Raw genomic sequence first — 25,659 nt, 5'->3', positions numbered from 1 at the left:
AATACATATTGTCATCCATTAGTTTCAGGTGTAAAGTCCTGTTTCGCTAAAACTGGACTGAAATTGTTGCTTCCATGTAACTTTGAATCATTTTGCAGCATAGTTTATTCAGGGATGTGTGAAGTATATAAAGTAAAGTAAAACTTACTCTTTTATTCCAGTTTTAGTATCCAGCTTACACACACACACACACACACACACACACACACACACGGGTCCGATTCTTTCTAATTCTTACTGCATTGTTCTCTGTCCTCATGTTGATTATATGAAGCTGAGAAACAACGTGGAGGAACAGATGCATCTTTCTGTGATATTCATATCCAGATGTCCCAATGCTAAGTCGCATGTTAACCATAAGTGGCATAACTCTGGTTTGTAGTTGTTGAGAAATAGAAACTGGTCAAGGAATGTAGAAAAGATAGACTTTTTAGGAGAAAAATTCCTTGTACCAAAATATTTTGAAATGAAATTCATGTTGAATTATAGAATGCAAGAATGCAACTGCTTTAGTTATTTGCAAAGTATTTTTTTCACCAAGAAGCATTAGATTTGATTGTTTTTTATGTTTTTAATGAGATGGCTACAGCAACACGCATACCCTCCCATACCCAGCTTCCTAATCATTGTTTTTTTATTTTCTTTCTCATTCCAGATCGGTTTGACCATCACTGTCCCTGGGTAGGCAACTGTGTGGGGAAACGGAACTACCGATTTTTTTACATGTTCATTTTATCGCTGTCCTTTCTGACAGTCTTCATCTTTGCCTTTGTTATCACCCACATCATCTTACGTAAGTATGCCATTTTGTGCAGCTGATTTTGCTCCATTGAAATGTATTTAATTTGCATTGCTAGTGCCACCTGTTCATGTTGAGATTGCATCCTAATGTTCTTCTTCCATAAGGGTGCTGTATAGGCACCCTCAAATTTTACTTCTGTCTCTATATTATATTATGTACCTTGGCAACTTGTATAGGACAAACTATAACCTTGTGTGGAATAGCTTTAGAATTATGGGAATTTTCTCCCAAATCACTGTTGCCTGGCTTGCTTCTAATCAGATGTTAAGATGCAAGTTGAATGCTTTGCATATGTAAGGAGATATTTGACTTTCCACCATCTGATACTTGTCTCCACATAGAGACATTGGCAACCAACTGTTAGTTAGAAAAAAGAAACTGATAGATAAGGGCCAGTAATTCTGCCTGTTTTAGTAAAATTCAGTTACTGGCTAGCAAGTGCACTGCTTGGATGCCAGCAAAGAAGAAATTTAGGGATCTTTAAAGAAAATCAACTAGAAAAGGTGACAAAAAACACTGACTGGGAAGAATCCTGCAGCTGTTCAGCAAAAAGCAGCTCAAGCTCCATCTTTGGTGCAAGAGATCGCTTCTAGTAATTTAGAGGAAAAATAAGTCAAATTTGCTCAGAGATGATTAAAATAAATGAACCACTGAAGGAGTAAATCAACTCAAATAACAAAAGGCTGGAAAAAGGAAGGCACTTTAAGCAGCTATTGAGATGAACCTTTTAAAACTGTACAAAGCAGAGCTTGAAATGAAGAAAAGGTTGGCTGAGTATGAGACTGCTCAAGAACTGTTTCAAAAAATGGTAGAGTTAAGAATACAAGATTTTCTGCTACACCAGAGAAACTGGAAGGAACAGACTGTACTAATTTTATGAAAGTACAAATAACTAATTGAATTGGTACTCCATAGCAGGATTTGTTAATTGAAAGGGCACATTGTGTGTATGTGCTCCACACCTGGCCATGAGAAAGCAGCCAAGACCTATAGTAGTAATGATGCAGTTATATCAGCAGAAAGAGTTAATCCTGACGAAACTGTGGCAGAAGGACAAAATATTGGAGACAGTGGAGTGTTTGTAGATAATGATTATTGACTGTAGATCAGGCAGAAGGGAAGCAATTTTATCCCAGCAATCAGGGACTTTCGAGAAACCGGTGTGAGATTCAAGCTGCTGTATCCAGCTGTCTTCACACTATTTTTTTCCTAGAGGATCAAAGTAATTTTCTGATGTAGAACAGGCTAAGGAGGAAATACAAAAGTTTGCCTAGCATAAAGTGAGCCATCAAACAGAAGGGGACTCTGCTTCTCATTCTTATAATAAAGCTTATAGTTAGACTCGGCCAGTGAAACCTGAAAAGTTATTTAAAATGAATGATTGAATGTCAGTTTTGTCTTACTAGCCTGAAGCTGCCGACTGCAGCTTTTTGTTAGTGCCTATTAAAAATAAATGCAAAGCAGCTTTTGTATGCTGGAACCAAAGTCTGATTAGCTGCTGATTTAGTGCCTTGTAAAAAACAAAGTCTGGTTAGTGCACATTAATATGTTGTTATCTTTGTTGCGCAGAGTACTAAAATAACTTGTCTGTATAACAGACGACATGTACAATTCTGTACAGTTCAAAGCTTTAATGTCTTCAGTTTGGTTCTCATTCAACATAAAAGATGTTCTCCATTAAGCAAATCTAACAAGAACTTAGGTTACATCTCACATATATACAGTCTAATGAAAGCAGTCTTTTGGGAACTCTCAGAGTCATTACTTTGGTAGTTTCTAATGTCATACAGTCTGTTTATTAAACTTTTAGGGAGCCTTTCCTGTTTGAGAATGTTTCTGTGTGAAAGCAGTCTTCCGATGATGTTATGCAGTCTGTTAGTAAGCTCCTTTGTGTTCTTGTTTCAAGGTGAATTACGTGACAGTTCAGTAATTTTTTCTTGCCTCCAACTCGGTTCCTTCCTTGCGCCTGGGTCTCAGGAATTCCTTATCTGTAATCCTTGCAGCTTGCATTAAACACTGAACATTCAACTTATCCTTATCAGCATTTTTCTCAAGCTTTACCAGCATGTTACATTTACAGATGAATGTCGTCATTTAGCTGAGAACAGTTTAACCCTTTAATATATGTATGCTAGCAAACGGAAATGTATGCGTCTAACTGACTATATTATTCCTACAAATATTATAGCAACAGATTTGTATATGCATCTAACTAGCAACAGAAGTGCATGCACTTATAAATCTCTAAATATATCTAACAAAACCTTTTCCAGTGTTCCAAAGGAAAATGCTTGAGACTCAGAAAAAAGCACAGCAGTTGACTAGAAGAATCGGGAGTACCTTGGACTTGAACCAGAGTCTGGAATTGGGAGGTGGGGGGATAAACAGGAAGAAGACCAGCAACACTGAAATTAGTGAATAAATATGAGAATATAAACCGTCAGTCACATTTGTGAACAATGGCTTTACAAGAAAAAGAGGATGAGAAAGATTAGATTTTTGTTGACTTTGCCTCTGAGTCCTACACAAGTTTAACATATACCCACTTAATTTTATTAATGTTAGGAAGGGCACTAAAAGGAAAAAAGGGAAAGCAAATTAAGTAAAACAATTTTTGTTCCTAACATTATTTTGTATTCGTTATACAAATTGAATGTCATATAGTAAAGTATTTTCAGTGATTATTGTATGTGATAAAGATGCTTAAGAAAACAAGTACTTTTTTTCTTTTTTAGTTTTTAAAAAAAAATGTAAGTATTACATTGTAAAAAGAGAAGACTGGACAAAAGCGTTTCTTAGTTAATAGGCTTTAGAGAATGGGCGATCTGTAGATCAGCACCCTGATTGGAGAACAAACATTCACCAGCAGGGTGTTAATCACAGATAATGCCCACTGAAAAATGAGTCAGCTGTTTCATGGCAGCTTATCAAGCTGCTATGGAGCTTGGAATGAAAGTAACCTAATAGTCTCCATTATTTTACACACACCAAGCAGCTCTTTTGCTGTTTAGCGAGTGTAAAATATTAAAAAAAGTGTGTGTTTATGTCTGTGTGCGACAGTGTATGAGTGCATGTTAAAGAGACTGAGCCATTATTTTACACTCATTAAGCAGCGCCTTTGCTGTTTTGAGAGTGTAAAAACTAAATGAAACAGAAAAAAAGTGTGTGTTTATGTGAGTGAGTGTGTGTGTGTGTGTGTGTGTGTGTGTGTGTGTGTGTGTGTGCGCGCGCGCGCTTATGCTTCTATTGGTGGGTGAGTGTATGCAGGCATATCTGCATGAAAGCACAGTGCGTGTGTGTGAGTAAGAGAGTGAGAGTGAACAGTAAAAGCGATTGAGCACTGGCAGCAGCAGTTGTTAAGAGGCTTACGTACATCTTGACCCCTTAGCTCAGTATATCTGGATAAAGCCTAAAATAAAAGGGGAAAATGGCTCAAAATAGGAACGTATTTCAAATATTGCTGTTATAAAATCACAAAGTTGTTTGAATAGTAGGATTTGAGTTGGCATGCATTTTCTGAAGTGCAGGTGTGTGTATGAGAGAGAGAGAAAGATTGACTGAGCAGTGGCAGCAGCAGTTAAGAGGTTTGTATACCTCTCAACTTCTTAGCTAGATATTTGGATAAAGGATGAAATAAAGGGGAACAAAGGCTCAAAAATATGAACAGATTTTAAGTAGTATTGTTCTTATAAAATTAAGTAGCTTAAATAAAAGGATTTGTGTTAGCATGGCTTATCTGAAGGAAATAAAGTCTGAAAGTCAAATGTATGTCATTATTTAGTGATTTCAATCCGCTATGACTAGCAACAAACCACACATTTTAGGAGTAAGGAACCAAAAAATAAAGTAAATATCTGGATATTTTTTTGAAATATTTTATATTTTGGATGTAAAATGCCTCCATCAGTACCATTTCCACATACTACAGCAACTTTGAAACATTAGGTGGAGCATCTGTTTTAAATAAAAAATATATAAAAATAATATAGTGCTAAAAAAATTAAGTAAGTAAAACACAATTTTACAGACATCCCATTCTCTAAGTGCACTTGCAGCGTCAAGCCTCATAACAACCCTGTATGGGCGTTATTTACACAGTTACACACACCTTGTTGGGCATTATTTCTTGTGTAATCTTGGGCTGTTGGGGTAGGGGGTTGTTAAAGTCCACTAATTATAAAATATCTAGAATTTAAATGTTTTCTTTTACCTTTGCATAGGTGACTGTCTGAATTAAAGCCCTTCGCTTCATCTAATGACAAGCTTTTTGTTTAAGCAAGTGTTTTTTTTTATGAGAGACCTCAATGCAATGAGTAGTTTTCATTTAATAAATAAATGTATGGTGTTAGTTGAGACGTACATTCTGATATGTTTCCATGGAAACAAGCAGACTAAAAGTGAAGGCAATAAATCAAGAGGTCTGGACATCATTTACTGAAAGAAACATAAAAACTAAAAGGTACAAGGACAGGGAACTCAGTAAAAAATAAAGCTTTAAATTATTGGAAGTGAATAAGAGATAGCTTTTCTGGTAACTAAATGCATTAATGCATTTACTAGAAAAATGTAGAATTTATTTTTAACCAGTGCACTCTTTCTTAAGGCTAAAAGTTAATGTTTTCTGAACATATGTAAGTTGTTTTTCACATCTGGGAGGGGAATAAAGATAAGACAAGAGCAGAGAGCAATAAGTGTATGAAGGTGCACAGGCTTGTGACATGCACTTTAGCATGGATAACCTTAATTATAGGTTAGTTAATGCCTGTAGGTGTAGCTGTTGATCTGGGATAATTGTTCCTGTAAGGAGGGATAAACTTCAGTATTTGAAGATGTACATTGTTTTGTGTGTTTTAAGTTAATAAGTTCATGGGGTTTTCTGTGTGTGTGTGTGTGTGTGTGTGTGTGTGTGTGTGTGTGTGTGTGTGTGTGTGTGTGTTTTGAGGGCTTTCATTAAAACAAAATGCATGTAACGCAAAAGCTGGAAATAGACATTTAAAAAAGCTGTCATATATAGTAAGTGGGAATAATAAGTTCATAGCATATTGGCTACACTAAACGCGTTATTTTGAAATGTGAATGGCCTGACATGTATTGACAAAAAGGTAAGAGTAACGAATTATATTAAGGAATGCAGAGTGTAAATAGCAATGCTACAGAAGATACATTTCGAAAGAAGTAACAATGTGAATTTGATAAAGAAATGATTTCTTTGTGGATATTCAGCAGAATATCAGGGATAAAGGAAAAAAGGAGTAATAATACTAATTGCTGTATGAGCTCCAGTAGTGATGGAAGAGGGAAAAAATTATAGTAGATTTGTGGTAGTATGTGGCAACTGGCAAGGGAGGAGGATTATGCTGGCATATATTTATATGCAACCCAAAACTGCTGTTATGGAGCTTAAAAAAATTTTAGGAGGAATAAGCTTTCAGCAGGAAATTTTACTTGCAGGTGGGGACTGGAACTTGATTTGCAACAGTGAGGATGTATCTGGGAATCTAGAAGGGAAAACATAACAAAGAGGGTAGATTTCTGAAGAAATGTATCAAAATATTTGGCATGGAAGACATGCATTCAGTAGCATTAACTCAGTAGAGAATTTAAGTATTACTCCTCAAGGTGCAATAATTGGGTTAGACTGTACAGAAACTATATTTCACAGGAAAATGTTGATTTAATTGAAAGCTTCAACACACTTTCAGTAATAATCTCAGATCATTATTAAGATAAAAACGGATGATAATGAGGTACAAAAGGGACACTGATGTTTCTCCACCTAGCGGTTAAAAAATGAGGAATTTAAGGAATGGATAGTGCAAATTATTTAAGAATTATTAGGAAAGATAAAAGTTTCTTCAGAAGTTATAGCTAGTGAGGGTTTAAAATAAAAGTGGAGTTTAAGAACAGGGTAAAAGTAGAAGAAAAAGATATATGGTTAAGAAGTAACAGGAATTGTTTAGAGTGGCTGACCAAGGATAAAGTATTGCAGAAACAGAGGGATCTCACAGAACAAGAAGAGGTACAACTGCAAAGTACTAAAGAGAAAATAAGGGGGTATCTAGATAATATGCATGAGTTTAGAAAGATTGCTGTTAAGCAACTGGGTTGTTGCCATACCTCTCAACTGCCCAGATTTTCCTAGAATGTACAATTTTTGGTCTGTTCCACATAAAAGTTGTGGTCTTCTGTAAAATAAGTGAGGAATAAAGTCACTAAATAATGACATAATTTCAGTTTGACTTCATATCATTCATAAAATATATGTTAACGCAAATCCTTTTATTCTAGCAACATTCTAAATTTGTAAGAGCAATATTTAAAATATGTCCATATGTTTGTCCTCCCATTATCTTCGGCTTTGTCCAGATTTCTTGCACCAAGAGGTTGAGAGGTAGGGTGGTTGTCAAACTGAGGGAGCCTATAACAAAAAAAAAAAAAAAACACCACAGATCCTGTAGAGGTATTAGAGATATTTTGGAAATTTACCAAAAGCTGTATAAAACAGAGGAATGTGGCATTCAAGAAAAAGCACAAATGGAAATATTTATGGAAGACTTACATATGCCAATGTTAGTGGTAGACGAGGCTCAACAGTTAACAGTGAAGATAGGAGGAGATGAGATAAAAATGGTGATGTATAATCAGTCTGCTGGAAAGTTTCCGGAAAGAGATGATATTCCTGTGGATGTTTGGAATCTAGGAGAGAAGAAAGCAATAATGAACTTGAAGATTTTGTTTAACAGTATTTTAAAAGAAGGGTAAATAATGTACTGGAAGAAAGCTATGCAGGCTGTAATACCTAAAGACAGTAAAGACCAATCAGACCCAACTTCTTATAGGCCCATTTCAATAGAATCTTTATGTCTATAATAGCTAAAAGAATGTCAAAGCTGTTTCCAAAATTGATAGATATTGATCAGTGTGCTTTTGTGGAGGGAAGGCAAATATTTGGCAACATTAACAGAACAATGGTGATCTAGAGGGAAGCAGAATGTAAGAAAATACCATTGTTGTTGGTGGGTATTGATGCAGAGAAAGCATTCAACAGAGTAAGCTGTGATTTTATGAGTAAGCAATAGAAGTATTTGCATTCCGTGATACAGTGATAAGGTTAAATAGGAGGATGTATGAGGGATTGGAGGCAGAAATTAAAGTGGGAAGGTTCCTCTCTAAGTTATGTCAAAGTTATGCAGAACAAGGCGGGGCCGTCCTCTTTCCCTTTTGTTGTTATTGTTATATTTTAGAACCATTGGCAAAGAAAATAATTGACTCAATTCAAGGATATAATTGGTATGATAATTAAGAAAAGTTGGCTTGATTTGCAGACGTTATTATGTTGTACCTAGTAAAATCTGAAAAGGACATCTGAGTGCTGTTGAACATTCTGAGACAGTTTCAGTTCTTTTTAGGATATCCAGTTTATAGCTGTAAACTACCCACACATGAATTGGCTCCGCAATACCCATATTTATGGGGACATCATAAAATTAGGTGTTTAGGACTATGGGTTAAAAGGGATTCTGTTGTTGCACCTAAGGATATATGGAAAGAAACTAAATAAAAGCTCATACAAAAACTGAGAAACCGGAAGCAATTGTTTATGGATATAGATAGCAAAAGACACATGCAGTGAAATGTTTTTATTCCTTTTAGTTTAATATACAGGTTAGTCATATTTTTATCAACCAGAGGAGAAATTGTGGACAGTAATTAATACAGAGTTGAAGGATGTTATCTGAGAGGGGAAGAAGACAAGGGTCAAGTGGGATAAGATGATTCTTCAATAGAATAAGGAGTTTTAGGATTACCTGATGTGAAGGGATATTTTAGATCTACACAATTAAAGCTCATATACATAACATAAACAGAAAGCTATAATTCAGAGTGGAAAGGGATGATGATGAAGCATGGGGCCATTAAGAAATAAGGAAGAGAGTATTATTTTGGATGCAGATCTTTTACGGAGAATGACAACAGTCATACAGAATATTATATTCATAAAGTAGCAGAAAGCATTCTAAGAACTAAGACAATATGAGCCTGGAGAAAGGAGATTCTGACAATAGGGATGATTGCAATTAGGAGTGCAGAGAATAATCAGGAGGGGGCTGGAATTTACTGGAGGAAACTGGAAAAGAAACCAAGGTATTGGGAGCATATAACTAGGGAGGGAAGGGTAATAGAATGGCATAATGCCAAGAAGACATTTTAACTGTAGGCTGGAGACTGCCTTCTATATCAGGGACTGATATCAGAGTATAGGCAAAGAGAAACGGATGTGGGAATCCTATGTGTAAGACCTGCTCTGGTAGAGTTTTTAGTTGAGTCTAGAACAGAAGCTGCTTTTAAAAAAGATAATTAGTAAGGTGTATAAAATATTACTTGATAACTGTAGGAATTCATTAGATGAGGTTAGAAAAGATTGGAATAAGATCTTGGATAAGCAATTTGCAAGGAAACAATGGAAAGAAATATTTATGGCTCCCAAAAATGCAACAAAGTCTAAAAGATTTATGATTTTTTCTTGGAAGTGTTTGCATAGGTATTTTTACACCCCAAGCAGACTCCAGAGAATTTTTTTTCATGTAGATGGCAAATGTTAGAGGTGTGACAGGCATGAAAGAGGTAACTAGGGACGTTTGTCTTTGCCACCCCTCTGAGCAGTCAGTTCCCACAGTTCTGTTGCAGAGTCCTAAGTCCTTTAGTTTAGAAAGTGGATGCCATGTTTTTCTCTTGGAAGGGAATGTTCTTTTATGCCTTTCTTCCTCTTCCTCTTCTTTCCTTTCACAAGATCAAGAAGGACTCTCCAAAAATCTTGTTGGTGACTCCCTTTTAGCCCAGACAGAACTGGTTTCCACCTCTTATTCCATCTGGCCATGAACAATCATCACAAGTTACCTCACTGCATGGACCTTCTCACACAGGACAAAGGATCTCTCCTTCACCCTCACCTGTCTACTGTTCAGCTGACTGGTTATAGGGTTCTGATTCCTTTCCAACACCATTTTTGAGGTTATGCCTAAGGTCCTCCAGGAGTCCAAAAAACATAATGTCAGAAAATTACGTATGTCCATGTGGAAGAGATTTTCTGTCTGGTGCCTTAGAAATCACCAGGATTCCTTTTCAGTGGGTGTCCCCCAGGTTCTTTTCTACCTGTGTGAACTGCTGTATGCTGGTCTGGCATATTTTTCAGTGTAAACTCACTTGTCAGTAATCCCGATTTGTCTGCCACTGAATCTTCCTCTGTGCTCTAGATTTGAAGTCAAGCAATTTCTAAAAGGCATCCTTCATATCAGGTGGCCAACAAAGCCCATTCCTCCTTCTTGGGATCTTAATTTTGTCCTTGAAAAACGGACTCGGGCTCCTTTTGAGCCTGCTGCTGCTTTGCAAAATTGCACATAGAAGACTGCTTTATTGGTTGCTTTAACCTCCGCCAGAAGAGTGTCTGAATACCAGGTCTTGATGGTGGACCCTCCTGTTTTGTTTTTCATAGAGATCAGGTGTCTGTCAGTACAAATCTCCTTTATGCCCAAGGTGGTTAGCGTGCTGTCCCTTAATTAGTATATACAGCTTCCTTCCTTTTTCTGTTCTTCACAGACTGCTAGTGAGAATTCCATGTACAGCTGTGATATTATTTAGACAAAACAAAGGCCTTTCATAAATCTGATCAGCTTTTTGTTTCTTTTCACGCCAGGACATTGGGTTTGGTAGTTTTTAAACAAACCATCTCCTTCTAGATTTCCAGGGCCATTTCATTTTTTTTATTCTTTTCATGACAAAACAGTTGTCTGCTTTGGTTAGGTCTCATTCTACTAGAGCAGTGGCTTTTTCTGGGGCATTCTTCAAGGGTTTGGGCACCAACTGCGTTCTTGAAGATACTACTTGGTCTTTGGTTCACACATTCACCAAACATTACAAACTGGATGTCATGTCCAGAGCAGGGCGGGTTTTTTCCAAGGCTGTACTTCATGGGCTTTGTAGAGGACTCCTCCGTGCCTTTCTCCCCCTTCCTTCACAGTAGTTTTTTTACTCTACCAGATGTAAAGAATATTGCAACAGTGATAACAAATGACATAGTACAGTTGTGTAAAATCTTACCATAGCAGTAGATGTCCTTCTTTTCACTGTTGCTGTATTCACTCCCTCCCTCCCAGCTACCCCTGGTTCTTTTTCCTTGTCTAGCATTATTTTTTTTTCTGTCCAAGAGGTTCTTTTCCTTTTTTTCCTAGATGTACATGGTCTCCTTTTCACTGAGGTCCTGTTTTTTTCTGTGGCACTCCAGTTCTGGCTTGGGAGCATGCGTACGTCAACTTTATGCACTACACTTGTGCAGGGAGTATAGGTCCGATGTGCAACTCTCGTAGGTAATAAAGGCTTTGGTATACTGGCTAGATGTTGGGTTGTCCTTTGCATTAGATCCCAGAGGTAATGGATACTGCAGCAGTGAAAAGGACATCTATTGTTATGGTAAGATTTTAAACAACTATACTTTTTGGGAGTGGAATGAGTTGGCAGACTTTAAAAATTCCCTACTGAGTACTCTGCCAGAAACTTTAGTTGAGAACTTGGTTGTTACTAAGGAAATATTTTTTCTAACCTGGGATACAAGATATGAATTGCCTAGACATAGTAAGGCCTTGTTAAGTTTAATTCTTGTGGCTGCCAAAAAGCAATTACAAAAAAATGGAAATCGAAGTCTAAACCAACCATATTTGAAGTAGTGAATGTTGTGATAGTGATAAAAGAACACGACGTGGAAGCTTTCAAAAAGGGTAGGAGCAAATTATATAGAAAAATGTAAATGGTAGGAACAATATATGCAGAATAAAGTTTTGGAGGAGGAGTGAGATTTAAGAGGCTTTGCCCCCCTACACCCCCCAGCTATATATACCAACTCTGAGATTGCACTACAGTGTAGAAAAGAGCAAATTTTAAAATGTTTCCTTCACTTACCTTATGCTTCCTATTACTTCCTGGTTGTTGGCCAACTATGGCCGTCTGATGAATGATTTTTCGAAGTTGTACACATTTGGTAAGGTTAGGTTTCAGTGTTTTACATTCGATATTTAGCCATTCGTGGATATTTCTTTCTGGTATCCAAACATGGACCCTTGCTTCAGATTGTAAAAAATAAAAACTACCAGGGACCAGAACATACTAGACATTGTTTGTGTTCCTAAAAAAACTACTAGGGAATGGAACATACTAGACATTCTTTGTGTTCCTAAAGAAATTACTGTTACTTCAAGTCATGTTTTGCCACCGTTGATGTGCTGTGATCATGGGGTTATAAAGGTTAATTTGTTGCTAGATAATTCTGCCAAACTGAAATCTAAACCAATGCACAGAAGGTTAATTACAGATTATATGGACGCAAAATGGTCACTATGTAAAACTAACTGGAGTGAGGTGCTCAGTGGGAAAACTGCAGATGGAATGTGGAAAGTTTTGAAAGAGAAATTGTTTGAGTGCAAAAAATCAAAAATAAAATGTTTAACATCAGGATCTAGGCATACAGTGTCAGGAGGATATATTTCCAAAAGAACAGGATACTTGATTAAGGTAAAAGAAATGGAAAAGTGTTCAAACTGCAACTTTGAAAACTGAAATAAACAAGCTGGACAAACAAATTAAGCATAGCGTGAAACAAAGATCAAGAAAATTTTGAAGAAAATGTATACAAAGAAATTGAGTATAATAGCTACATAATATGTGGAAGGAGTAAAGACATACAAATGAATAAACTGTGTGTAGATTCTAAAATTTATTCTCAGACACAATATATTATAGATATATTTACAAAATCTAATGCAAAACAGTTTGGCTTCACAAAAGGGTGTTAAGTTGTCCCAGTGACATCCAGGTAACCTCATATACTGGAATCAGATTAGATTATATTGAAAAAGAACTGCACAAACTGGATCCAAACAAAGCACAGGGAGGAGACAGAATTAGTAATAATGACCTGATAATACTTCGGCAAGAACTTACAGTACCATTATAACTATTATTTACTAGATCTTGTAAATATGGGGAAGATTCCTCAAGATTGGAAACATGCATTTATTAAACCTGTTTTTAAGGGAAAGGGGAGTAGGACAAACCCAGAGTCCTACAGACCCTTAGGACTACTTTCATGTTGTGAAAAAATAATAGAAAAGGTCATTTTGGATACGTTATTGTCAGAATTGGATATGTTGGGACTTGAAACCATACATCAGCATCCATATGTTGAAAATAGATCTATTACCACCTGTAATGTGATGTTCTATAACAATATAATAACATCTATGAATGAAAAACTGTGCTGTAGTGTAATTTATATAGAGTTAACTTCACCGTTTGACAGGGTCATGCACAAAACACTGATCACTAAATTAGTACAACTAGGTATTGACGTACTCTTGATGGTATACATTAATTTGTGCGAAGGCACAATTCCGAATGGCCATATACGTGAACCGTTTAGCCAAATTCTGTTATGCCGACATCCCTAAATGTAAGAATATCGAACTTCGACATTCCCAATCGCTCCACCGCTGAAACGAGTGCTACCATGGGTTAAAAAGGGGGCGAGGTTTTGTAATTCGGCTCTTCGGTTTTCAAATTTCGCAGTTTGCAGTTCGTGGAAGCAGCGTCGAAGATGTGGCCGTCAAACTTTTGAAGGTAAACCACTCTTGATAAGATGGATAGCTGCATGACTTACAAATAGGACATGGCAAGTATCATACAGCAATTTGACAGGTGAAATTCTGGTTACAGTCAGGGTGTCCCACAGGGCTCTATCCTAGGCCCATACTTGTTTAGATTGTATCTTTCAGACCTAACTTTTTCATCTGAGGCATTCTACAGTCTATATGCAGATGACCTGAAATTGGTTTAACTGACTACATGTTACAGATAAGGCATGTCTACAGAAGAACTTGGACTAAATTGACCATTTGGACACAGGAGAATAATATGCTGATAAATACATCATAAACTAAACATATGAAGTTTGAGAGACATAAATTGAAAGGTGAATATTTAATACATCACACAATGATTGAAACTGCAGATTCACTTAAGGACCTGGGTATATGGGTTGGTCCAGCCATGAGTTTTTCCTAGTCATGTCAACCAATTGGTTAATGATAGTTATAGAACTGGAAATCGGAAATGATGAAGTCATTGTTTGTTAATTACATTACACCCAAACTTGAGTATGGAATAACAATATGGAAAACTTATGCAAAAAGAAGTATGAGTAAACTGGAAAGAGTACAGTGGAAGTATACCAAAGGCATCCATGGATAAGAACATTTAAGTTATTAGGAAAAACTAAAGTATCTGAACTTGTCCAGTATTTCTTATAGATAGCTAAGAGGATATCTAATTCAGGTATATAGGGCATTTAAAGATATCTACCTCTGGGAATGTTTGGGGTTATCAAAGAGTAGTAGAGAATCATCAGAAAATCTTTGTAGAAAATTCTATAGGAATGAGAAGTGTATTAATTGGATCTCTGAAGGAACATCTGATACATGGAACAAACTACCAAATTACATTAACACAAGTACTAGATTAGATATTTTTAAGAACAGCCTGGACACTTTTTATAGGAACAAGTGTTTTGGTATGTTGGCAGGCTAGAAGGCATTAATGCCCGTGCTTGAAAGATTTGTATGTATGTATGATTTGTTTTCTTTTATGTAAATGTATGTTTGCCTATGTCTTAAGTGATAATTCAATAAAGGTGTTAAATAAAAAAGTCTCTCTGGTAACACTGAATTTATACTGCAAATTTATGAAGGGAACTGTTGGTTTATTTTCCAAAATTTCTAGTATTATAGTGAAACAAGAACCTGAGGTATCTGCTACTGCATTTCTTGGAATTCCAAGATGTAGGAGAGTGCTAAAGAGAGAGAGAGAGGAACAGGAGAAAACGTATGGCAGGAAGGAGAAGAAATAATTGTTGCAGAGTTGGAAATTAGAAGATTGGAGAGACGTGCAGGTAGATTTGATGAACCAAGCAGAGCCAAAAGAAGGAGAGAATGATAGAGTGACATGGTGGAAAGAGTACTGCAGGAGGAAGAAAATGAGAGGTTGGAAAAAAAAGTGTGATATGAGGTCTAAAGATACAATGGTATCTGAAATCTTTTTGGTCCCAGCATTAACATCATTCTGTTTTTAAATTCTTGTTCTTGCATTTGTAAAAAGAGAACTCATATGGTAGAGACATCAAACTTCTCAGAGTACAGGTCTCCCATTCTCCATTCTTGCTCCAAGGCAGTCAGTCACTACAGACATCTCAGACTGTGCATGTGAAATAATGTTAGTGGACATAGTGCATAGTCTTTGGGACAAAAAATACACATCAAAACACTTAAACATAAAAGAGACATTAGTTCTTATAAACAAACTGAATTATCTGTGGTCCTTGGGACCCCTTCAAGTGTTTACAAACAATACAACAGTGAGTAGTTCATAAACAAGCAAGGGAGAACCAAATCTTACCACCATGCAGAGTAGCCATGGCTTGTTAGCATGGGATCTAGCTTTAAAGTATAGTCTCACTGCACAGACGTCTTACATTCCATTGGAGCAAAACTGTGTCAGACAAGCTGAGCAAGACCAGTGCAGACCTTCATAAATGGAAACTGAATCAAGAGGTTTTCCAAACTTTAATCCATCTGTGGAGAATTCCTCAAATAGACCTTTTTGCCTTCTTTCTAAATAATCAACTGGCAAAATTCTGTTCCAGGAATCTATGAAGAAGTGCTGGAAGACAGATGTCATTTTCTTTTCCATGGACAGGAACATTCCTGTATGCTTTTCTACCCTTTTCAGTGATATCCAGGGTACTTCTGAAGATACAGGAGGACTCCCTAAAGATTGGTGTGTTGAATTAACTATAGGAGACCCACAGGGTTCTATCTTAGGACCACTACTATTCCAATATTCACAATTGACCTCCATACCTCCACACAGCATGTATCTATCATTCAGTATGCAGATGACACTACCTTAATCTGTGCTGCACAGAACATTTCCACCCTCCTGCAAACAACTCAGCTAGCATTCTCTGACGTTGAAAACTACCTTACCAAAGCCCAACTTATCCTCAATCCGAAGAAAACTCAGCTTATGATTATAACCAGTTCTAACAAAAACACTGCAATAGTCAATTCACTATCTACTCCACAAATGCTACTCCAATCGCTCCAGTGGCACAGGCTAAGCTATTGGGAATAACCATAGATTCCCACCTAAAATTTCATAGTCATCCTAATTTAACTATTAAAAAAGTACATGCCAAGCTGGGATCTCTCTACCGTATCAAACCATTTCTTACCAACAACACAAGATCAGCCATTGCTCGCTCCCAACTTCTATCCACCCTACTGTATGCATCTCCCATTCTGACTAATCTCAACAAAACTGAACTAAGCAAAATGGAAGCCTGCTATAACAGAATTGCCCGCTTTGCTGCAAATTGCGCATATAGAACTCATCACTGTACTGCTTTGAGACAGCTCCACTAGCTTGAACTGCCCAACCTCCTAACCTACAGTCAGCTCGGCCTCTGTCATTCGATCTATTACCTCCCCAATAAGTGTCCTGCCCTCAAAAACCTAGTACAACATCACTCAGCCAAAAGGCCTCTTAGATCATCAAGCAAACTACTACTAGAAGTCACCAACAGCTACAATAGCTTTGGAGATGCACTATATAGTAGTTCTGTGGCTAAAAAAATGGAACTCTGTCCCCACTAGCATTCAAAACACATTGTCCAAAGCCTCCATTAAAGACCTTATCAGGCAACATCTCAAGCAAAGTTGGCAGTGCCATGATTGCTCCCCAGGCTAGTGAAAGCGGATAAGGTACACATACTAAACCTAGAGTACTTGAGAATAGTTTTTAGTCTTGCTCACCAACACTGGCTAATCTACAATGTATGTACTGTACCTGTGTACTATGTATGTATTCTACCTATGTTCCAAATTTCAGCTGTGCACCACAAATCTATTAATTACCTTTATTTTTAAATTAATATTTTTTTGTTTGTTCTCTCCACTGTAACTGTTGATGTGCTGCATACCACTGTAAAACCATGTATTTTATAATTTGTGTGTATACTGATCATGTCTAAATAACTAAATGTATCTGTAATTTTTCTGTGTGAAGCTTTTCTCCCCTGGCCTCTGCTGAAAAAGGGCCTTTTGGGCTCAGTCAGACACCCCAGTTAACAAATGTAAAATAAATAAAAATAAAATTTTGGAATTGGCTAAGGGCAATTAACACAGTCTTTCAAACAGAATGGATTTATTCACACAAGATCAGGGGTGCTTGATACATCCCAACCACAAACAACTGCACCTGACTGCCTGGATGATAAGGTCTTAATACATTTTAGGCATATGTCTTCTGAGGATGTGCAGCAGGGATTAATGGATGCAAGAAAGCCTTCTACTTGAAGGTCATATATTAGCAAATGGAGAAAGTTTCCCAGTTGCTGCCAACAAAAGAACTAGTACCCATTCAGGATTAGTGTTTCTCTGGTTTTACAGTATTTTTGAAAGTTACTTTCCTGTAGCCTAATTTACTTCCTGATTAAGGTTCATTTGTTGGGTATTTCACATGTCTACCCATGTATCCCCGTATTTTAAAGAAGTCTCATTACAAAATGTTTTTGAAAGGGGGTTACCGTAAGAAGTCCTCTAGAAAACTGGTGGTTTCTCCTTTTTATTTAATTTTGTGTTAGCGAAGCTAGCTCTCACTCCATTTGAGCCAACATATCTGACTGACTTGAGGTTCGTATTACCCTTACCTCTGTAAGGAGATATAATTAATCCTTGTTTTATGCCTAAAATGGTATCTGAGTTTACTTTAAGGAAATCTATCCATTTCCATTTTCTTTCCGGAATCCAAAGTTGAGGGAGAAAGGATGCTTTATTCTTTGGATGTCCACAGACAACTTGGGTACTATAGAACAAAGTGTTTCAAATTTCTGATCGATTGTTCATTTTTGTAAATATAAGAAGAAGGAGCAAACCTGTATCAAAACAGTATTTCTAAATGTTCACTTGGGCTATTATCTTTTGTTGTTCTTAGCACAACACAACTATTCCATGCAGGCTCAAGGTGCCCTCTACTTGGGCATTGGCTTCTTCTATGGCTTTTTGGAAAGTGTTGGGCTCTAGAAGTAGCAACTTGGCCCAATGTGCATACTTGTACAAAGCACAATAAACTAGATTCCTCTTCCAGGTCTAGGACAGGTTTTTCTAGGACCATTTTCCAGGGGATCTTGGACCCTCCTCTTTCCACTTGTAAGTTATACTAATCTACCCATATTGCTAAGGCCATTGCAGCAGTGATGAATATAAAGAAAATAATATAGTTGTGTAGGGAAACATTACATAGTCGTAGATGTTTGATTACTGTTGTAGCCTCTCCCTCTCCTTGTTTTTGTCCATTTTATGCCAGGTTGTGGACATTTATTTTTTCTTTTTCCAGCAGTGTCCTGTCAGGGCTTAACCTCCAGCTCTCAGTTGACATGAAAATCTCTAAAGCGTTTGGAGCCCAAACCTGACCTTTTGTCAACTCTGCTTGAGCTAATGGTTTGGGTAAGTGGAAGATGTCCTGAAGCTTTGGAAACTGGCCAGCTCTTACATCCTGGGCAGGATATAACCCATACAGCTAAGGCTACTGCAGCAGTGATCATTGGAACAGCTACTGTTTTGTTAAATTTACTTACACAGCTGTACTTTCCGTGGATCACTGGGCAATACTACAGCTTCTCAGAATGTCATTGGCCAGCTTGGTTCATTTCTTACATCAAGATGTATAACATTGAGGCTAAAATGTGTAACTAAAGATGTCAGTGTTGGTAACACATTCTGAAAAGTTATCGGAGATAAGCAGTGTTAAAACCTGATTCATCTTAGTTTTATGCAGGGAACCTTTATTTACCTAAAACAATGTATTCATGGTAAAATGAATAATTAATTTACTGAAGTCGATAAACAGACTTTCTATTTAAAAGAAACTGAATAGTTGGCTCATATGTGTTCTCCAAGGACACTGACAAACAATACTGTACAAGCAGTCCTCACTCAGTCTTTATATTCCTTGTCTGTGACAATGTCAGTATTTAGAGCCAGCGTAATACATTAACATTTCTTTTCCACAGTTAACTGCTTCTCAACATTTGAATAAAAATGGTCTGTTGATTTTTACAGTTATTTATTCTGCCTTTTACAGATGATGTATTATTGTGCTACATTAAACTTAGAAACTTGTGGCAATATTTTATTCATTTGTTTTAATTCACATCTCAACCTCTCAAGGACAGTGCTGGATTCACTGAAATAAAACAGCAGCAAACAGTTTAAAGATGCCATTAACGCTGTTTGCTAAGTGATGTCCTACTACAGTGTGCAGGCGTGCTGTATGAGTAGGTGTCAGACTGGTATATTTTTAAAACAGTCTCCCAGCTCATGACCAGTATTATAATTAAAGCAACATTAGACATTCTCTTGGTACAAAACTGAGTCATCTTAACTTGTCTGTTAATTAGAGTCCTTGTAGAGTACTTGTAGCACATGAATCTACCTGCCATTTTATTTGGGACATAGATATGTAACAAATTTACATATGCAAGCTTAAAAATGTGATTGCAGGAAAATATACTTGTCTCTATATAAACTGGCACGCATATGTACATACATGTGTAGGAGCTCGTAGGTAACCTTGATCTGAACACGACTGGTGAAGCATGAGAAGTGATACTACAAATATTTTCATGACCCCCATTGTGGAATCCACTAAAGTAATTCCTTAAGTGAAATTATTTGATATGAAACATTTTCGTGAGTTGTATATTTTTCATTTATTTTTGCCTTGGAATATGAAAAAGTCTGGAAAGCACACTATGTGGATGAAAAATTTCCTCTTCAGTACCTGTACTGCCCTGGGAGAGTGGTGAAGACCATTACAGGCAAATCACTCTGGCTGGTTCGACATCTCTCTCTAGGCTTTTTGAAGAGTGACTTTTGTAATTTTAGGTCCTATAAGAGATGGCAGTGGAAGGGTTTTACTAAGCTGATGAGTTTTTCCTTTGCTGGCTGTCCATGATTTTTGTACCTGTTATTTATTCGGGACAAACCTTCCTGCAGGATAGCTTTATTTAGGGATTCAGTGACTGCACCTAGCTTGGAGTCGTCTGCAAACTTAGTCAACTAGAGTTCTTTAGTTTTGGCTTTTACTTCAGAGAATTAGATGACAAGCAGAAGAGATCCCAGCACTGAATCCTGAGGGACTGCACTGGTGACTGTGTTCTTGGCGGCCGTAAGGTAGATTCCCTTAGTTTGATCACCTGTATCCTATCTGTGAGCCACTAGACAATCCAGAGGGTGACGTAGAGGTTTATTCAGCTTTTCTACTATGTCTGAATGGGGAGCCGTATGTGATGTCTACCATTTTACTTTCATCCATTACTTTGGTGACCTTTATAAAAAAGTCTACCAGGCTGAGTAAGCATGGCCTGCCCTTGATTAATCCAAAATGAGATGGGTCCAGTGTTTGAGGACTCCTTTTGTCCCTGCTGATTAGTTCCATGATAAGTTACTCTTCAGGCAGGGTGGATACTTGCATGCATAGTCAAGTTGCTTTGTGCAAGGGAGAGGAAGTCCAGACTCACATGAAAACCAACTGGACATTTTAGTTTAATTTTATATTAATTTAATGAAAGGAACCACAGCATTAAAATATCTGGAATCTTGAATCCTCTTCTAGGTAACTGCAGACAAAATGGTTGTATGATCAATGCCACATATAAACTTAATATTATGGGTAACACTGAATCTATCACCCTCTTTGGATGGACAAAAGTCTGTTTGTAGCACACAGGAGGAAGTTGAGCTTTGTATACAGTTGAAGGATTAGTTTCATTGTTTAGTTACATAAGTTTGTTAGTAGTAGTGTAAGATACGTGTGTGTAGTTTTGTTAAGCATATTGTTTTAGTATTTATTCTCTTTATTTCAATTATTTCATGTGTATTTTATTTTATTAACTAATTAATAAAATATAAAAAAATGCAAGTTTAAAATGTCATATAATAGGATTCAACCAATGAGATTTTTAAAAATAGTTAAGATAAAGTGAAACAATATTAAAAGTTTCACTTTAGTAAAAGAAATGGTGTACAATACTTATTCAATGCTGTCATCTTGTGGTCCAAACACTAAATATACAGCAAATTTTATTCTTCATACATTAAATGTTATATTTTTGCAAGCCGTTTAATATATAAATCTTTACCAGTAGGTTCATAGGTATATACTAGGACATTATAAGCCTAGCCAGTCAACCCAACCTAGTTGAATCCCCTGGTACCTTTGTGTGTGTCTTAATGGGGGGGGGGGGATACATTTGTTAGGAAGGATATATTAGTTAGCAACTTGCTAAAAAGTTATGTGGGGGTTGTGTTAGTTAGGGAATGTTTACTTGTTGGCTTTGGTCTGTAAGAAACATGGGATCCAGCTCAGGGATGAATTTATGGTTACCCATCCAGTGTTATTAAGGGAATGTTTACTGTTGGCCTCTTTGTATAAGAGACATGGGGGCCAGCCCAGTGATTTATTTGCGATTTCCCATCTAGTTGCAAAGGTTACATTTGAGCAGGGTTAAGGATGGACTCTGCTTCACAGGGATGGGGAGCCTATTCCAGAACTTTGGGATCCTTTGAGTTACATATCTGCCTCATCAGCATGTTTTATTTATGTCGCAAACAAAGTTCATATTCTTGAATCTAGTGTTTCAGGTGCTGTTCATTTTGCAGATGTGCAAAAGCTCCACCAGGGCTATATTTTAGGATACTTTATATGCCAAACACAGATCACCTGTTAAAAACCTGTAGGAGACCAAGTATAGAGGGTTCTAAGGTGCTATGTATAGGACAGTGTGTTATACTCTGCATTCTGTTGGAGAGGAACCTGTGTGAGTGACTTTTAAAACTGTTGTATTTATGTTTTCAGTACTTTTCTGCACAGCTTTTAATATGAGAAGTATTTAAAAAATGTTTTTATTTTTTCTGAATAAAATTTCCCTTTAAATATGAAGGCTTCTTTACTTAATTGCTTCACTTGATTCAATTATTGTGTTATAGAAATGGTATATAAGTAAGATCTGGTTATACTGTTTCGTTCTGAAGAAGTCTGTGTTTTACTGCAGATAAAAAGCTAGTTGTGAATTAAAGGCTTTATTCTTTTAACTGCTCATGGTGTTTTTGGATTACTTCTGATTAGGACTTTCCTTTCTGAAGTTGATTACTGCTACTACCAGGTGGAATTTATCTTTTGGTTTTAGTTCTGGGTGTTTGAATTTTTCCACCTTTGGATCCTGCCTTGTTACTGGTTCGTTTGTATAGCTATCGAAGGCTTTGTGGTTGTCTTTAGCCTGAGAAGCTATCTTGACCTCATAGTTGGCCTTGTTGGATTTAAATAATCCTCTTAGTTTCCTTTTTAGTTTTATTAGTGAGCACTTGTCATTATGAGTATTGCTTTTTCTGAATTTGGCCATGATTTTTTTCCTTTTGTTTTACACCCTGTTAAGATTAGGATTCTACCAGTGTGGCTTGTTCTTGGGTTTGTTTTGGGCTTACTTCTGGTAGGTACAGCAGCCTCAATGCAGCCATTTACATGTTTGTACAGTGTTTATTTGAATATTTCTGCATAAGCTGTTGTGAACTTTGGGTCTGGCTAGGCACTGAATTTTGACAGACTATCACTTAGTAGGATGTAGTTTGCTTTAGAATAGTTTCTAACTTTAACAGGTTTGCACTGTTTTCCAAATTGATTTTTATTTCGAATGAGACAGCTTTTTGATTCAACCTCACCAGTGAGGATGTGATATGAGGGGGGTTGCAGCCCTCTCCCATATTATTAAGAAAGTCCAGTATGATTGAACCTCTGGTTGAAGTGTGCACTAACTGATCAAGGGCATTTGTGTTAATAAAGTCCAGGAAACATTGTGCCTGCAAATTGGTGGCAGTGTATCTTTCCCAGTCTACAAAGGGGTAGTTAAAGTCTTCTATGAATAAAGTGTTTGGTTGGATGGATATTACCTCCAGTAGTTCTAGTAATAGATCTGGGATTCTTGAGACATAGATGGTGACCTATAGCTTGCTAAGATATAATAAGGGGCTCCATCTATGGTGATTTGCACATGAATGAACTCCAGGGTATCATCTTGTTCAACCTGGATGTACTTGTTGCTAATGTGGATCGAGACACCTCCACCTTTAGTCCCTGTCTGTGCAGCAGATGGACTAAATGTGTGGAAGATACTGCCACCTTGCACTGCCAGAGTACTTTCTGTGGCTTTAACAGATGACTTGGTAATGACACAGATGTCTATATTCTCCAGTGTGAGGAAAGCTTGTTGGGTGTGGAGTTTCTTGTTAAGGCTCGTAGTATTGAGCAGTAACACCTTTAGGTTTCTTTGGGTTTTATTTGCTATGTCAGTAGGTTCACTTTGACATTGTCTGAAAAACGCTCTAAGGGGTTGGATAAAACTTTAGCTAGCCAGAATCTGGAAGCCCAGGGGGGGGACAGATGCAGCCCATCCTTGTCAAATCAATTTGGTCTGTTGACCATGTTCTCCCAGGCTGACAGATTTTTTTATTTTTTATTTTATTTATTTCCAGTTTGATAACCGGGGATGCCCACTGGGCCCAAAAGCCCGTTTTCAGTGGAGGCCCGGGGAGAAAACCTCCATATTACAAACAAATTGCACACTTAAACAATTTACAAACAAGCAAAAAATAAAATTTTATACAATTGTATTGTTAGCACAGAAAAAGCAAAAATGAGATACATTTGAAATGAAAAGAAGTAAATCAGAAGAGAAGGGTAGGAAAGAGGAGGTGCTAAGAAGTAAAAGGAGAAGAAATGCCAGGGGGAGGAAAAAAGAACAATTAGACGAAGATTCATTTTATGTTTGTGGTCAAAGATACAATTGCAAGAAGAGACATTATAGGCAGTAGGGAAGTGAAGATATAAAGAGTATTTACAGAGAGTTTATACAGGGAGAAAAATGTTAAAGAAGCTGAGGGTGGGGGGCTGAAGAAAGAGTTGGATGAAGAGGGACAGGAGGGAGAATCATGAATAGAGGACGTTAGAGGATTTAGGTAGGAAGTATACAATTACATTTCCAGTTTTGGGAGAGGTGGGAATGGAGTAGAGATTTGAATTGTTCAGGGTTTGTAGTGATTCTTAGCAGGGGAGGAAGCAAGTTCCATTTTTTTGCTATAGTATAAGAAAGTAGAAGGTGGACAGATATTGAATTCTCCTGGACTGACACCAGAAACTAAGCCAATTGTTAAAGGCAAATAATTTTTTGTTCATACTGTGGCATCATCCTTGGTAATGGAAGAATGCTGCTCAATGCAAGACACATACCAGTGTGAGAGTCTGCAAGAAATATTCAGAGAGGTCCATAATGTCTCTCTTCATGTAATCCAGAGAGGTACGTCTCTGGTCATTTATGCCCACATGGACTGTGATAGAATCATACTGGTACCTGTGTTGTAGCAACTTGAGTGCTTGTATAACTTGGTGGATCCTGGCTACAGATAAGCAATTGACCATAATCTTCTCCTTATCCAGTCTGATAATTGGGGCTTCTGTGTTGTACACTGGAGTCACCTGTGAGAAGAGTCCTGGATAAATTGTTTGCTTGCCTTATGGGCTTTGCTTGGCTTATGTGTATGTTTGGTGTTGCTTTTAGGTGTATACTTTATAGATTTTTGAGGATAGGCATTGCATTTTAAAGGCTTAGCAGGTCTTTGAGGTTTGCGGTGATTACTTTTTAGTGCCTCAGCATAAGATGGTCTATGTGTCTGAACATTGTATGTGTTGTATGTAGTATGTGTGTTCTTGACATACTTGTCTGTATGCAAGATTTTTGCCTCCAAGGAAATTGTGTATGTACCTCTCTCACATACTGTGTTGGTTTCTTTAAGACATTTGGAAATTGCATATTCATGTTGTCCCGGCAGTTAGTGTTTGAGGACTGGAGAGGTCTTCTAGAGTGGGTCTCTATGGTTAGAGACTAAAGTTGAATAGTGCTAGGATATGGTATTAGATAGGGCTGTAATATGGTATTAGATAGTGTTAGGATATATTATTAGTGCTATCTGATGTGCATGGTGGGAACTTGGCATAATGGTTAAGGCTTTTACTTTACAGACACAAAGTGCATGGTTTGAGTCTCACATGGGGTAATTGGCTAGGCTTAAAATGGCCCATAATGGCATTTAGCCTAGTACTATTCTATGAACCTCTAAGGCAGCTGCTGTGTACTTGACTTTGTGCAGTATGTCACTAAACTGCAGGCTACAGTCACAAAGCTAATTTTATAGGTTAACTTCTGTCTTTTCCAGCTCAGATTGACCAGGCCACCATCTACTGCCATTAGATGGAATATCCTAGTCCTCTTTATATAAAAGCAATAAAAAATTTGTTTGAGAGTATGCTACCACAAAACATTTTTAACAGACTAGCTAGACAAGGCGATTTCAAGTCAGTCAGTGCAATACCAAGACTATTTTAGCAAATGCAGTAATGCATGGTGGGTGTCGTCTTCTGAATATCTGCATATGTAGAGGATTGTGTGTGTGTGTGTGTGTGTGTGTGTGTGTGTGTGTGTGTGTGTGTGTGTGTGTGTGTGTGTGTGTGTGTGTGTGCATGCACACACACGCTCACCAATTAGGTCAGTTTGAATGCTGTATTCTTAATGTAGTTACCCGTTTTAGTTTCACAGATATTCAAAGTCTTGTCGAAAAAGTAATGTATTATCCTTGAGCATGTATATT

The 25,659-nt window shown here is 37.2% G+C and overlaps 1 protein-coding gene across 2 annotated transcripts in view; it reads left to right on the top strand.

Annotated features, from left to right (window-relative positions):
- ZDHHC14 (zinc finger DHHC-type palmitoyltransferase 14) overlaps positions 1–25,659 on the top strand; it is a 1,825,619-nt gene that overhangs the window by 1,563,472 nt on the left and 236,488 nt on the right. For both annotated transcript variants that reach the window (XM_044063663.1, XM_044063664.1), the window contains exon 4: positions 656–793. In XM_044063663.1, coding sequence (XP_043919598.1) covers positions 656–793 — 138 coding nt within the window. The remainder of the gene's footprint in view (positions 1–655; positions 794–25,659) is intronic.

Source organism: Protopterus annectens, chromosome 1.part0, assembly GCF_019279795.1.
Source record: "Protopterus annectens isolate FY-2018-M chromosome 1.part0, PAN1.0, whole genome shotgun sequence".
Taxonomy (NCBI): domain Eukaryota; kingdom Metazoa; phylum Chordata; order Ceratodontiformes; family Protopteridae; genus Protopterus; species Protopterus annectens.
The sequence above is the reverse complement of the archived record's forward strand: the minus strand, read 5'-3'. Positions and strand labels throughout refer to the sequence as shown.